Below are 15,725 nucleotides of genomic sequence, written 5' to 3' on the forward strand. Positions count from 1 at the left end.
TTTCTCCAGAGGGGTTGCTCAGTGCTGGAACAGCTGATGGGATCAGCACCCATAGCTCTGGGTGTCACTCACTGCCCAAAAGGCTGAGCTGTTCAACCTAACTTTAGGTCTTAAAACTGTGGATAGCAAATTGCAAAGTTGGAAGAGCTCATCCTGAGCAGCCTGGCTGTCAGGCTGTGGCTTTGTCAGCTGCCCAGTGCAAGCCTTCAGTGACCAGAGGCAAAATCCTCAGCCTCAGGGGCAGGGGAGGCCTCGGTGCTCCAGCTGCTGCCACTTGTGCAGTGAGCAGGGACTGGAAACAGGCACACAGAGCACAATGGGAAATGAAAACCATGGGAAGAGCCCAGTAAAACAGAGTAGGTGCTTGCTCTTATTTTACAAAAGATCCAAAAGTCAGAGCTACTTCTACTCTGTTCTGCCCATATTGATGTTAGGACACTGCTTCATATTTTGCAGGTTTCCATTTTGTAGGCTGGAGCCTCTATCTGACATTTGATGCTTTCTCAATATGCAGTGTGTTGGTCCTTTCTCGATGCAGCACAGACAGGGAAAAGCTTTGCAATGCAACATTGCAGCATCACCAGTACTGACCAGGCCAATCTAATCTGTTTGTAGCAGATTTTCTCCCCACCAATTTAACTTCTATTCTGCACCCTCTATTTTTAACTGTTAGTATAAATTTGCCAGCCAGCTTATGTTCTAGATAAATAGTAAGAGAGGAAAAGGTGAAACTATTGCAAATAAAGTAACAGCTGAAATTCCGAAATCTGGGAAAACTGCCAAAGAGGTCAATTACATAGACAGAGAAAAGTTGTTAAAATAATTTTCATTTCACAACCCAATATTAAAAAGGGAGAAAAAAGTGTTTTAAACACCCGCTGTATCACATTTTGATCTGTGCCATATCTGACAAGTTTTCAAAGTGCAGTTATCACTTTTGTATGGAGAATGTGCCATGAGTGTACACAGTGTAGTGTGTGCACCCCTCTCTCTCTTCATCTGCTCCAGTTGTCATTTCAGGATTATTGACCTGGACTCTTAGCACAGGAAACACTTTGTGGCATTTTTTATATCATCCACTCAGTTGACACTGATCATTCAGAATGATTTTAGGTATCAGTAGGTACCAAATGATTACTGAATATTAGCAAGGACTCTGTAATGATTCAGTGTGTGAGGCATTTCTGGTGCCTCTGACTTGAGGAGTGAGTCGAGGGTCCAGGCTGTGGGATCAGCAGTCAACACCTGCACCACAGGCACCAAACAGGCAGGGATTAACTGGAGGGGCAGTGGGCTGAAAAGTCAAGGTCCTACTTGCACAACTGTTACCTAAAGTCTAATGGAACTGGCTCTCTCCAAAGAGGCAGCAAAAGTATGAACTACAAAATACATAAACCTGGCAGACAGAGCACAAAGAACATGAAACCCATCCTGGAGATCTGTATTGCAGAATCCCAAACAAGCTCTGCATCCTTCCCCTGCAAACTTGTGCTGAAGAAAGGAAATGGTGTCAACACAAGGAGGTTTAACAAAGCCATGCATGCTTCTTTCCCAGTGTCTAGTTGCTAATGGGATGGCTCCTAAGGTTAAGCAAAAGGGAGTATGAAATCTTTGTAGATATATTTTTAGGACAGAGTAGCCCCTGCAGCCCATAGTCAAAAGTAGGAGAGGTGGGAAAAGTGTTTTTTTAAAAGTAAATAAATTTTCTTTTGTTTGTAAAGCATTAGCAGTAGAGCCTGAGCTTGTCCTTTTTTGGAATTGTTGAAATTTGTTCCTCTCCCAATTTGTCACCTGAAAAACTTGAGTTTTGCTAGACAACATTGTAGAAAACCTGTATCTATGCACATTAATTAAGTTTTCAGTTTTAATCACAGACTGCTACATGTTGTGTGCTTGCCCCTCATTGGAAGAAGGTGACACATCATGCATTCAAATACTGACCTGGATTTCTCTTTTCGTCTTTAATACAAAAAGGAAAATGGATGATTTCGCCCTCAGCCTTGTACATTTTTATGCAAGATTTTATCTCTTACTGACTACATAATTTACATTTGAAACTGCTTTAATTTATACCATTCCCCATCAGAAAGACAAGTTCTGATAATGCTGGTATTATATGAATATTATATGTGCCATGAAAGATTAGAGTCTGATCTGAGCTGCTGCCTTCTGCAAGTTCTCCTTTCTTTGAAGCCTTTCTTTTTATCCTCAGCTGTACCTTATCTAAACAATGGAGAGTTCTGGAGTCTGCAGGCTCCCCCCAGTCCATTTGTTGGGTGCAGAGTTCCAGACAGTTGAAATGGACATTCCTGGAAAGTCCAGAATTGGAAGATGTGGTAGTTGGGAGTCCAAGGTCTGTGAACAAACGCCTTAGTCAGACACAGCAGGAAAAGCATTTTCAGCCTTTTCTTGAGGCCTGCAAGGTGCTCTGGCAGAACACTGATTTACATCTTCCTTTGAAAAAAGCACACTTGAATACTGGTTGGTTTTATAACTTAGCAATTCTTGCAAAGTCACTGGGACAAGCAAGGTTCCTCCACTAGAGTTCTTTGTTGTAATGAAGACATTTGCCTGCATTTGCCCAAGAAATGGTAGATGTTTCTAATGGAAATCCATGTAAACCAGGTAAATCTGTATTCACCACATGCTAAAAGTATTGAAAAAAAAAACAAACCCACTGAGCTACAAACAGATTCTTAAAAACAAATCAGTGATTATTTAGAACAAAGCAACACCAACTAACCTGTAGCTTTAATATTCTACATAATGACTTCTGCAGAAGTTTGGCAAATAAAACCCCATGTGACCAGCTATTGTCTTCAGTGTAATGTGTTCTAAGGAGAATGCAGTGCCAGTGGCTACGTGCTGTTCAGGTAAACACCTCTGCCTGTGGGAACTACAGAACATTGCAGGACAGACCAGTCTGTGCTGATGGTGCTAGTACAGATACAGATCAGCCATCAGAACTTAAGGGAAGTAACTAATAATTTCAAAATACTGAACTTCAGAATGTTATTGATAATGTTTTTATTGTAGCACTCATGAAAGTTTTAGCAGTACTGAGCAGCTGGTACACTGGATTTGCACAAAGCTACTGTTCAGTAGATAAGAGCTGTTGGAGCCCCTGAGAGCAAGCTAATGAATGCCCTGACAGAAGCTGGTGGAGCACAGTTCTTATGAATAAGCATCTATCATTTGTTGAAAAAATAAAAAGTTGTGGGGTTTTTTTTTTAGCAGTTGTTTACTTGTGTATTGTGTTGGCCTAGTAAAAATACTTGGGAAAGTGCCCTACCTGCAGTCACACAGTTTCCAGTGTCCTCGTGCAGTTAGTTCATTGAATGACAGGTTTTCTAAGCCAGATGAATTGCACATCTTGTAATGCTTGAGGGAATTGGCTTTTCCATGGTGTGTGTGACCTTTTAGAACCCTTGGATTCAATACCAGGGGTGTAACAAGCTGTCCTTGCACTCCTGAAGAGAAAACCATTGCAGGGATGGATAACAAACTCCTCCTCCATTACACACAGGGCTGTGCAGGAGGTGGTTTTAATGCTTTCCTGAGTGACATAACCCCTTTTCAGAGCTGAATTTTCTTAGTTACATGGACTTCAGCATATTCACAATATTAATACATTTATACATAGATATTCAAAATATTAATACATTTCTACATCAGAACCACTTATGGATCCTACTGCCACGAAGGGCAATGCTCAGGCTGTTCAGTGCCAGAAACACAATTTACACCAGCTGTAGATTGGTTTTGTGATGCTTCTACCAGACAGAAATAGTTGGTAGGAAAGTAAATCCTGCTATGGAAAATTAAGGAAGCATTAAGAAAGATGGTGAAGTGCATCAACACTATTCTGTAAAATTGCCCAGTGGAGAACAAAGTAGCAAAAACCTGGGTTCCAGATCTGTTAAGGTGTTCAATAGAAGCAGCTTATTAGCAGAATAAAATGTTCTAAACATAAAAATGGTCCTTGGTCAACAAAAGGATCCATTAAATACCTGTTTATAGAAGGTCCAAGCAAACTCATGCAATGATTAAGGAAAAGCCTGTATAATTCAGCCTATTCAAAGTCTTGCTGAGAAAGAGATGATTTAACCTACTGCCCACTCAGTAATGGGAATCAACAGGACTCATTGCTCCCAACAATGAAATAATAATTTAGGTGGTGGTTATGGTCCAATATTTTTCTAAAATTTGTCATTATTATTTAATGTGATATTTTTCATGTCCATGTAGAATGTTATTCAGTTTTCTTTGAGAACATTACCAAGGTCCGTTTTTGTAAAATAGACATTTCTGTCACTGCTTTTACACTTAGCCTTTAAAATTATAATTTTTATCATCTTCCAACCTCAATTGTCCTGCATTTAATTAAATAGGATTTAGAGTAGGACTTCAAGATTGTAATTTCTTAATAACCTTGGTTAACTTTGTCACATTCATGGAGGTGTCCCTCACTTTTAAATAGTACAAGTTGATTAAACTTGACTGAAGTTGACACACAAACTGGCCTGTATATTAGTCCATCCTGAATCTTCACTGTAGGGAAATTTACTGATATAATTCAGTTACTGTGGTTTCAGAAATGCAAGTAAACAGAAAACTGGCCCAATTAATAGGTATGTAGTGTTTAAAAAGAATATTCTCTTAACCTGAATCTAGGTTCTTAGGAAGTTCTGTAAGTAGCCTGAAAGAGTCAGGAATTGCTAGAGTTATTTGTTGTGCTTGTCACACTCTTGAACAGAAGGAGTTCTGTGGGGAAATCTCCATAAACCTGACCTGTGCTGTGCCTTCAGTTACCTGTGTGTCATGAATGCTCGTGTGCCTATTTTCTACAAGGAGCTTAGGGATTCTCCTGCATGGATTATGGCAGGACGTTTTTTGCCCCTTGCTTAACTGTTGCTGAAGCCAGGCTCCTCATTCATCTCCTGTTACATAACAGCATCAAGGCTTAGCTCTGAAAGTATTTATTTTTAAAAGGGTTATGCTGATGAGTTCTGCCTTTTGGAAAGCATAAAAACTGTCAATTTTTAATATTTCTTCTTTTTTTTTTATAGTGAATGAGATCATAGGAAGAGATATGTCACAGATCTCAGTGTCACATGGAGCACCAGTGGCCAGCCAGCCTGCACATCCGTGTCCTGGGTCTCTGGAGACGAGAATATCTGATGGAATCCAGTAATGGATAAGCTAACGACTCAACATCCATGAAAACGTCACAGTTTCTCTGAATATTTCTTCATCCTCTTCCTCTTTAGACTTACTGTGCTTCCAACTCTGTGGCCTTGATGAACTGGAACAGTGGATCCTTGCAAAGCCCTTTTAGTGGGTTACATTTTTGATGTAGAGACAGAGCATTTTAATTATAGTTCCTCAGATGCTGTAAAGAGACTTCTTAAAATGGACACACAGAATCTACACCAGATATTTTAACTGTTTTAAAGTTACAAACAAGCTTTGCTTTTTGCATTTAAATAGAATACTTTTATATTTTAAGTGCTTCAGATGTGTGGAGGTGTTAGTTTGCTCTTATAATATTCACAGTCCTGAACGTGGAAGATTTAATGCACATCTTCAGTGTGCTGCTTGCCCTTAGAGGTAGTATAGTTTGTAACTGATGATTTGTAACACCTTTTGGTCATTTTGGAAAGCCTTTAAAGCTTCTGTTGTTTCTTTTTTTTTTCTTAATAAGATCTTCCAGTGGCAAGTTGTACCTGTCATCTGAAGCCAATGCCATGGAAGCCATTGTGTATATGAATACTGTAGTGTTTTCTTTCTTAGATTCATAGGAAGCGAAGCCAAATGTAGATCTGCACTTGTTTATAAACTGAAGATGTTACTTGATAGGCTGCAAAAAGACCATTCCATCATGAAAGTGTTGGGATAGAAATTACATTCCAAAATTTAACTTTTATAACTTTGTGGATAATCTTCCTGATCTTTATTAGCACAGGCTCCTTCTTGAAATAGCTTTTTTCTTAGCAAGTTACATTTGTAATCAAATTTGAGCAGTAGGATTTTAGATTAAAGAACAGCAACATCAAAGCCATGTTAGATACAGGAGAAAATTTAATGTTTGCTGAGGATCTAAATATTCCCATTATCCCTGCAGAATATGGGTTTGAAATCACCAATTCAGTGGCATTCAAGTTTTCAATGCAATAGATCATTTGATCACATCTGTATCTTTTATAGGCTTATGCCCAACCATGCCACTTGGAACTCCTAAGGAGATGACAGTTACAGTTCCTTAAATTCTGGCTGTTTGTAAATGTCAGTTTGCTAAAAGTAATTTACTGTGAATTAGTGGTTAGGCAGTACCATGTGTCCATGTTTAATTTCAAAGGTGTGAAGCAGGAGCTACCAAAGAAATACACAAGATTCAGCAGCAGCAGTAAACTCTGTGCTGTGCTCTGAGGATGCATCTCCTTTATCCCCATAATCTGATGAATTTGAAACAATCTGTTTACATCATTACCTAAAAGTCTCTGGCCTTTCCAGTCAGACACTGTGGAGAGGATCCAGCACTGCCTGTGGAGGCCACAGCCTTTTCCCTCCCCCAGGAACCACTCATTCCAGAGCTTCCCTCCATGGAGCACACAGGGTATACCAGTCATGGCAAAGGTCAGCAGTACAGGGAACCTCAGAACATCCAAGGTGTTCCTTTTAGTTGCTCGTTTGGGTGAGCCATGGCAATCTAACAAAAATTAAGAGTGAATTAATACAAAGAATTAGAAAATTGGAAAATATATTTGCATTGGTTCCAGTTCAGACAAGTGTAGCCATTTTAGCAGTTAACACGTGGGGAGCACATGCCCTTTGTCAACTTCAAATGAATGAAAGGCTCTGACAGTGGAGAGCAGTGCTGAGTTGTAACACCTGGGAAAGCAAACACAGCTTCTACTGATGTTGCATTTTGGCAAACAGTGGTGGGGAAAACTTTCCATTGAGCCTTTTGCAGGCAGAACCTTACACCTGGAGTGAAGTCAGTGCCCAAGCAATACCATAGCTGTAATCCCATCTCTGAAACAGCTGAATCATGAACTTTTAAAGACCATATTAAGTGGGTAAAATTGTAATTTTATCATGCGCTTCCTTTTAAGAGTGCAGCCTGAGGCTACTAACTTGATGTATCATAATTATTTCAAACAACTTGATGCAAAACCACCATGTACCTGCTGGGAATCTTAAGCATCTTTTTTGTGAATGTACTTTTGAGTGGTGCAAATCTTGACATTTGCAGGAAAGAATTGGCAGGGCTGGAATCTGGAAAGTGTGATATTGTAATTGTCCCTCAGCAATGGTGCTTTACTCTGTCCTCTACTCGTGTACGTTAAAGGTCCTAGAAAGAACTCACATGCTCAGAAATACATCTACTTCTGTTTTTAACACCTTCAAAACAAACCAAACCACACAATGCTGTAAACCATGTCATTGTCTCACAGTGTGTGCTGGTGGCAAGGCACGTTCCAGTTTTCATTCATGTATTGGGTCTTTTGCATTAACCATTGTTTGTAGGAGAATTCTGACTGAAAAGCTTTTCATACTGTATGGGATTTATGCTCCTTTATCCTGCTGGTACAGACTCTCCTTGCAAGTTCTCCAAGTAGCTGGAATTCACACTGTACCTAAAATATAGGAGCCCAAACAATCCGGAGTTGCTATGCACTAAATTTTCTGATGCCTTTAAATACCTTGATGCCTGTAGACGTAGAAATGCTTTCCTATTTAAAAATGAAATTTTAAAAAATATAGCTTTGGATACTAAAGCAGTTTTGTATTTGCCTTGTAAAAGCTTCAATACAAGGGTCTTAATTTTATTTTAGCTTGTGTGATAACGTAGATAAAGATTGTTAATCTTGTATAATTTTAGTGGTATAAAAAGCACATGATCTCTATTGGACTATGCAAATTTAATTAAACAACAGAACCCGGCAATTGTTAATATTTTGTTGGCATCCACTTCCTTGTCCTTGTCCTGTTTTCTCCCTGAGTACTTTCCCAAAAATTTTTATTAACTTAGATTATCCTGAAGGAAAGCCTTAATGATGAGGTAGCTTTTCTATAAGGAGGGTAAAAGATCAATGTTTGGGGGGAAAAACAAAAGGGGGTAGTATATTAATCCAGGGGGACAGGGGTGAGTTCTGAAATTACCATAAACTAAGAATCTGAATTTCTGTAGTAAAACTTACCTGTTATCAGGGGAACTGCCACCCTTTTTAAACCAAAGAATGAAAAAATGGTTTTGTTCTGATACAAAGCTTTGAAACTCTATTTTTGATACTCATAATGGATGTCATTCCTTGAGGTTCGGAAATCGTTCAAATTGAAGTTTTATATTTAAAAATGTGGGACAATAAAGATTAAGTTCTAGATGTTTACAGAGCCTTGTATTGTAATTTCATGTACATTTTGTATTTTAAACATTTTTGTAAGTTATGATTGCAGTGCTACTTGCAGAAATAAAGGGAAAAACTTGCATTTAGGCTCTTAAATCATAGTGTTCAAATAAATAAAAATAATGCAAATACATTGTCATTTATTTGAAACGCAGACCAGATGTAGTGGGAAGAAACTCTGTGATGCAGCGGTAACCAGCTGTGCCAGGCTGGGACAGGGGCACTGAGGGACATTGGATATTGGAAATTATTATTCAAGGGAGTTCGTCAGAAAAAGCAATTCCCATTCCTGAAAGGATATTATCTCAGGCAAGATATGGTTAAACAGTTTCTGAAATAAATGTGAAATTCCAACAAAGTTTATATTACTTGCCAAATCCTGGCTGATCAGGCAGCACCGAGGGAAGTCCCTGTGGGTACAGTCGGGCCTTACAATATGTATCTCATCTCAATGATCTTGGTGCTACTGAAAAGGTTTTTATTTCCCCTGCAGTTTCCTGCCGGGCCCTTTCCTTACCCACTGAGGTGTGGGGCTGCTCGGAGCCCCGCACGGAGGCAGAAGCCGCGGCCTTGGGCTGCCGTGCTCACCTGCGGCAGGGAGCAGGAGCCGGGATCGCGGCCAGGCCGGGATTTGCGTCCCTCGGAGCGCCTGTCCCGGCCCATTACCTTCAGCTGCATTTGGCTATAAATACACCAGAAAGGGGATGCTCGAGTGGCACCAGCCGAAGCACGGTAAATATAGCCGAGCTTTAGTAAAAATAGCCCCGGCAGTTTGAAAGCTGTTCACATGTTCTGTAGGGTGATTACCCGGGGTATAATTAGCACACACCGACACCAGCAATAAGCCATTGACTGCGTCTCCTTTGCCGTCAATTCAAGTCGCCTTTCAGATGCAAATGGGCTGGAGGCTGCTCCGCTCGGGTGCGGGTGGCACAGGAGAGAGAGGATCTGCGCTCAGCCCGCACTGACACACGCGCGGCTCTCCGTGCACAGACCAGGCTTTATGGCAGGCAGGCTGAAAACGCCGCTTCCACCTTGCAGAGCACTGGTTTGGTGTTTCAGGTAATCAGAGAACAGCAATGTCCTGGTAAAGTCAGTTCTCTCAGAAAAGTAACCAGACGTTTTCACTTGGGACCCAAACCCAAAGGAAATGCTGGCAGAAATCAAGGCCTTTTACTTCTCATATTGTAGCCACTATTCCCTTACAATATTCCACAGCACAGACTTGTGCTTTCTTCTTCCTGCTGCTTGTTTTTGGACCCCTCTCTGTCCCTGCCTAACTCAAAATACCACTGTATGTTCTGAATCTACCATGTGCTCCACTGGACTGAATGAGGTGAGGATTGAGCTGTTTTGTCCCTACCTTTATTCTTTGCCCCATGGCTTCAATTAATTTGCAATAACAATATTCAGGAACTAGCCACTGCTGTAGTGAGGGAAGTATTAGGATACGTAGAAGGCCATGGAAAAGAAAAAAAGATTTTCAATATATTTAAATTCATGCATAGTTTTGCATACAGACTTCTCTGGTAAAGAAAGTTAACTCAGAATTTTATTCTGCCTGGTAAAAGGATAATTTTTATCAGTCATTCTTAACAAAAAGCAGTCATTTGCAGAGATCCTCTAAAAATTATTTTACACCTGCTACATGCAAAAGAAAACAGAAGGAATAAAAAAACCAGACTAAGATACATAAGCAATAGAAAAGGAATATTTACTTTGCAAAGACTTGGATGTTCAATATATCTTGTTTTTGAAGAGGTTGATCCACTAGAAAAGCCGGGCTATATAAGTTCTCAAGCTGCAAATGTAAAGTTTTCATTTCATTTGTGGTTTTTATTACTAGAAACTGAAAAAGAAATACCTCTTCCTTCCTGTCATTGCTGTGACACCTGCTGGTGAGAGCTGGAAGAATATTTGTAGTCTGTGGTTGTTCTTTTCTGTAATTTTTAATCAAAGTGATGCATCTAAAGAGGACTTGATATGAAAATATGGCTTGGCAATGCAGTGCTGGATAATCAGTAATATCATATGAAGTAAGCTGGAGGGAAAAAGGAACAACTACTCTTCCAAGTTCTTCTGACAGAGGAATGATAAATGACTGATGGCTTAGAAAGGTCCTTCTTGTAATAAAAAGCAGGAAAGACAGGGAAGCAGTGTGTTGAAAATCCTGACGGTTGGGAAGGCAAATATTTTCTAGAAAACAGGCAATTATAAAAAACAATAACCACCCTACAATATTAACAACTGCAGCATCTCTCAATAAACACCTCCACACCTTAATGACTGCAGGTTCTGGAATCAAAGACAAAAGTTCCTAAATCCAGCTTCTCCACATACCCAAGGTCCTGGCTGTAACACCAACATCAAGGATTTAGGCTGGCATAGAGCATTTTTTAGGACAAGGCATGAAAGGTCAGGGTTGCCTTCCTAAATGTACTACAGCTTGGTACAGAAGGTGTGATGGATTCTTCTCTGCCAAGGAGGTACAACTACTGCAACAAACACACAGCACAGAAAAGCTGAGTGTTGTCCTACATGCATCATAATTTTTTTCTCACAGCAATAAAAGGATCTGTTTGTAAATATTCCAAGAACTCCCTGGTGTATCCACCAGCCAAGTGTTTCTTGCAATGTGTTGGAAAAGGACAAGACAAGCTTCTAGCAGTCAGTTTGTCACTGTTTTCAAGTAGGAAATTCTCTAAGTATGAAGCAAGAACAGATTTTTCCAGTTTTCTGTCATTTGAAGAAGTGCCTCCAGAGCTGCTGCATAGCCTGTCCAGAGCACTGGTTTTCTATGATTTAGTGAATTAAGGTTTACTTTCAAGGTTTGCCATTTTAAGAATTGCATCATAATAAAGGTGCAACAACCATTTACAGGTCAGAAACAGCTGCAGCTGACAGATGTGCAGATTTCCAGTTGAACTGCCATTGGTTCAACTTTACTCTGTGTGTTTTCTAGGCTGGGTCTCCATGTGGAAAGGTTGCTCAGGACATTAATCCTCACAGCTGCCTGTCACAGCAGCTCCTGCTCAGGTCTGTGCTGTGTGATCAGTTCCTGCTGCAATTGTTTCTGTCTCCAGCTGCCCTGATCAGCACACACAGTTTTGTCAGTACATGCATTTCTGCATTTCCACGTTCCCACCATTTCTTCCCTTACCAGGAATAAAAATTGACTAATAAAATCTTCAACAGAAAGCAACTATGAGAGGTCAAGGATAACTTTATTCAAGTAACAGCAAATAGCAGCCTGTGACATTTGCCTGGCTGTAGTCACAGTAGCTGGAGGAGGAGTATAAGCCATCAAGCCAGTAGGACAAATAAGGCAATACTCAAACTGAATTAAGTGCTACTATGGGATTATTTTTTTCTTAGGATATGAAAAAAGAAGCTATGCCAAGAATGTCATCATTGCCATCTGAGCTCACCACTGACAGAAGTTCTAATGGAAAAGCTGCACAAACAATGGAGGATAACAGGCAATCCAGCACTGGCCAGATCCAGGCTGAATGACATCGTGGCTTGGACAGGCACAGCCATACATTTTGTGGCTGTCAGCAGAGTTTGCTGAGAGACTCAAATGCTGCTTGCCCAAGCCTAAACCCCTTGGAACTGATCCAGCTGCTAAAATGACACTGGAGACCAATAAGGTTTCCTTAGCTAGAAAGAGGAACACAAAAACATACAAAAGACAGAAAAGGGGGAAAAGAAAAAAGAGAAAATATTTTGGTTACCATGCAGGTCTGTCTCCAATTACAGGCTTCCACTTCTGTGAAAGGCTGACCTCAACTACTTCATAGCAGAAAGCAGGAAAATCTCTCACAATGTTCTTCTTAGATTTACTTTTTAGATAGCAGTAAAGCTGCAAAAATAATTTTTTAGATAAGCAACAGTTAAACATATAGCTGGGCATGTTCTAATGTAAATTGTTCCATTTTTCTGTGCCATTTGTGCCCTCCTGCCCAGACCACCCCCACAGAGACTCTGCCTTCATGACTTTGTAGCATTTTCACATACAGTACACTAAGCTCAATATTTTTTCCAACAGCACATGAACTCTTAGCAGGTCAAACACCATCTGGACCAGATGAGTAAAATGGAATTCCATCACTTACACCAAAAAAAAAATTTCCTGTTTGGTTGGAAGGACATGACCTAAAACCAGAACAATTCTGAGTGACATTAAATATTATATTTAAACAGCAACTCAGTCTTTAATAATCAAAGTAGAAAAAATTTAGAAAGCAATTAAATGTTGTCTTTACTCTCAGCTTGTAAGGTAACTTTCAGGCTACCTGGTGTTTCTTTCATTCAGAATGCACTCGGCTGGCTTCACTGAAGGCCATTCTGCAGGCAGCAGAGATGCGCTGCAGACAGGCCCAGCAAGCAGAACCAGCACTGGCTCCATGCAACATAAAATATCCTCAGGGGTGGAGTTAACAGAAAAGAAATCACATTGCTGAGATTCAAGGAGCTCAGTTGTTCAGTTCTGAAAATGTCCCCCAAGCTCTCAAATTTGTTTAAACAAGTGTCAAACCTTCATTTAGTGTTACTGGCACTCTCTCAGTCACATAGATACCATCAGGATCCTGCTCTCAACAGCAAAAAGATTTTTAGGATTACTTTTTTTTTTTTAAGAAGGCAAATTGCAGCATGGGCATGGGGCCAGGGGTGTAATAAAATTTAATTCACACAGAGATCCTATGCAGTTCTAATTGCCCCCAAGAAAAGTTGGGGTAAGAAAAGCTGACACAGCACAGTTCTCTTGGGTCTCTTTTTCTGGCAAAATGTGAGGGTGCTCTGGAAACACACACCTGAATCCAGGTTAGCCTTTGTGAGCTCCCCAAAGGCACAGACATTTCGGCTTAAAGCCAGAAGTTAATGGCAACCAGTTTTAGCTTTCTATTTGCAACTGAAAAGGAGGTTTAAAATCACATGCAGTTTGAATTATTTCTCTCCATTTGTGTATTTTGAGTCACTTTACTCTCAGTAGGACTCCCACAAAACAAACAGAAGCAAGCAGGAATAGGAGATGAAATCTCACATGCAGAAAGGTCACTGAGGGAAGCAGCCTTGGTCTGCCTGCACTGAACCAGCCAGGGTTCATCAGGAGGGTCACAGCCTCTGCAGTGTCCCCTGTCCTGAACTCAGACAGGTCCCTGCCTCCAGCTCACAACGGGACCCTCTCACAGCCAGAAGAGGCCAGTGCCTGCCAGCTGACCAGGATACAAGGAATCCAACTGAAAAGCAAAACCTGAATTCCTGGGAGTGCTCCTGATTCTTCATCTCAGGGCTGGCCGTGGATCAGTTCAGGGGAGATTTGCTTCTAGAACAAGAAAATGCTGGGAAGCCCAGGAAGGAGAAAAGGTTGGAAATCCACTCGCTCTGAGCGGTGCTCGGCAGTGCCAGGCCTCTCTCAAGAGCCAGCAGGGAGGTGACAGAGCCACAGCGCCGCTGTCAGCGCACTCGCACTGACACAGGGCCGCGGGGGAACAGCGGCGGGCAGCTCCTATGGAGGGGAGAGAATTCCACTCCTCATTGAGGCAAAACACCTCAGCAATTCAGTAAGAGAACTGATGCTGAATGGCTGGAAACATTGGCATGGATATGGAAAGGAAACACCCTTTATTGTAAATAAGAGGGTGGCCCAACTCTCCTACTCAAAAAAAGAGGAAGATCTGGAAGAAAGGGGGTATCAGCTGAGATTAAACCTGGATAAATCTTCTAGAAGACTTGAAAGGGAATAAAGGCTGTAAAAACTAAAGGTACCCCATCAAAAATGTGCAAGACACAAAAGCTAAACCCTTTAGTAAGGTTCTCAGAAAGAGCAAAGCTGATTACTGCACAAAGAGAAAGCTTTCTCACACAGTATATATATATATATACATATATATATTCTCTCACCTACATGCACAGTATGCAACTAGACTAAACACAGCACTTGTTGCTTATCTATTTCTATGCCTATATGTTTTTTAAAAACAAAACAACCTGATTGCTCTGAGCATTGTGATTAAACTCAGATTCACAATCTAAATCACACTTAACTCATGCTAGTTAAAGTAATCTGGGTGACTGCAAGGCATTCCTTATCCTCACACATGGTGAATGTAAAAACTGAGACCTCAGGACATTTCAGCAAGTGACCCAGCCAGCCAGGACTTCTCCCACCCAAGTGAAACACCAACAGAGCAGGTTCCCCCTCAAAAGGCACAGCTGCAGGAAGAGTTGCAGCACATGTGCCACAGAAGAACACACCATTCCTGGTAGCTGTTGGCCATACTGGAGGCTCCCTGCTGGGCATTCAGGTTTTGAAAATACACTGGAACTGCAAGGCTCACACAGGGCAGAACATCACAGCACTGAACAACCTTTGGGTGTCTTAGGATACTAATAATTCAGTATCACTGTATCATAGATGATTTGTGCTACAATTTTGTTTTAAGCCACTTTCTGTCATGAGGTACTTCAAATAAATGCCAGAAAAAATCATGTTAGTCACCAAGAAGACAACCTCCACTCAGCTGGAATGCAGCAAGTGTTTAATATTTATAATAAAAGGTCAAGATTTAAGAAATATCATGGCCAGCTGAAATAAAGGTGAGTTTCAAGTAGGTATTATGTAATCACCTGGGTTTGTGCAGGCTACTAAGGTAAATATTTTCTTAAGCAATTGTCATTTGAAGTCTGAGTTATTTTCCACTATGTCCCACTGAGATAACAGAAAATCTCTGTTAAGTACTGTGATCTCCAGTTCCCAGAACTCAATATATGTTTTGGTTGACATTTCAGGTCACATATAGAAAGCATTTTAGAGTCTTATTGGTTACAAAGTGCACCTTTTAGTCCTGGTCTTTGCAAACATATTGATCATGAGCTGTTCCATCACAATCTTTCCCGTAACTCAAACTTTCCACAATTCCCAGCTTTTTCAGCAATTTCCCTCCCTACTTCCAGAAAAATTCACCATCTAAAGTCAGCCTGAAACCAAAGGAACTTTAGGCTGCATTGGTTCTTTCCCCCTCCGTGCTACTTAATGAGTCCATATCAGATTCCACTGGGAGAAGAGAAGGACCAGTTCCAGTTAAGATCAGGAGGGTTTGGGTGGTGCACTCACACCCAGCCCTCCCTGTACTCCCAGAGGAAGAAAACATGGGGAGAGAGCAGGACAGAGCTGTTCAGGGGCTTTTCTTATCTGCAACTCACATCTGCAGTGGCAGCAATGCCTGGAGCCAGCTCTTGGTTAGAGAGCCTTATCTCACTCCATTCTGTTCCTATTATTTCATATTTAGAGTCCTCCTACCCAGCTCCAAA

General features: G+C 40.8%; 1 protein-coding gene across 3 annotated transcripts in view; it reads left to right on the forward strand.

The window, feature by feature from the left end:
* The window catches only part of NFATC3 (nuclear factor of activated T cells 3), a 63,782-nt gene extending 55,391 nt beyond the window's left edge, over positions 1 to 8,391 (forward strand). For all 3 annotated transcript variants that reach the window (XM_054640574.2, XM_054640575.2, XM_054640576.2), the window contains one exon: positions 5,070 to 8,391. In XM_054640574.2, the coding sequence (XP_054496549.1) occupies positions 5,070 to 5,194 (125 nt within the window). In that variant the 3' untranslated portion in view covers positions 5,195 to 8,391. The remainder of the gene's footprint in view (positions 1 to 5,069) is intronic.
* Positions 8,392 to 15,725: the final 7,334 nt, after the last annotated feature.

The sequence above is a fragment of the Agelaius phoeniceus genome, chromosome 12, assembly GCF_051311805.1.
Source record: "Agelaius phoeniceus isolate bAgePho1 chromosome 12, bAgePho1.hap1, whole genome shotgun sequence".
NCBI classification, from domain to species: Eukaryota; Metazoa; Chordata; class Aves; order Passeriformes; family Icteridae; genus Agelaius; species Agelaius phoeniceus.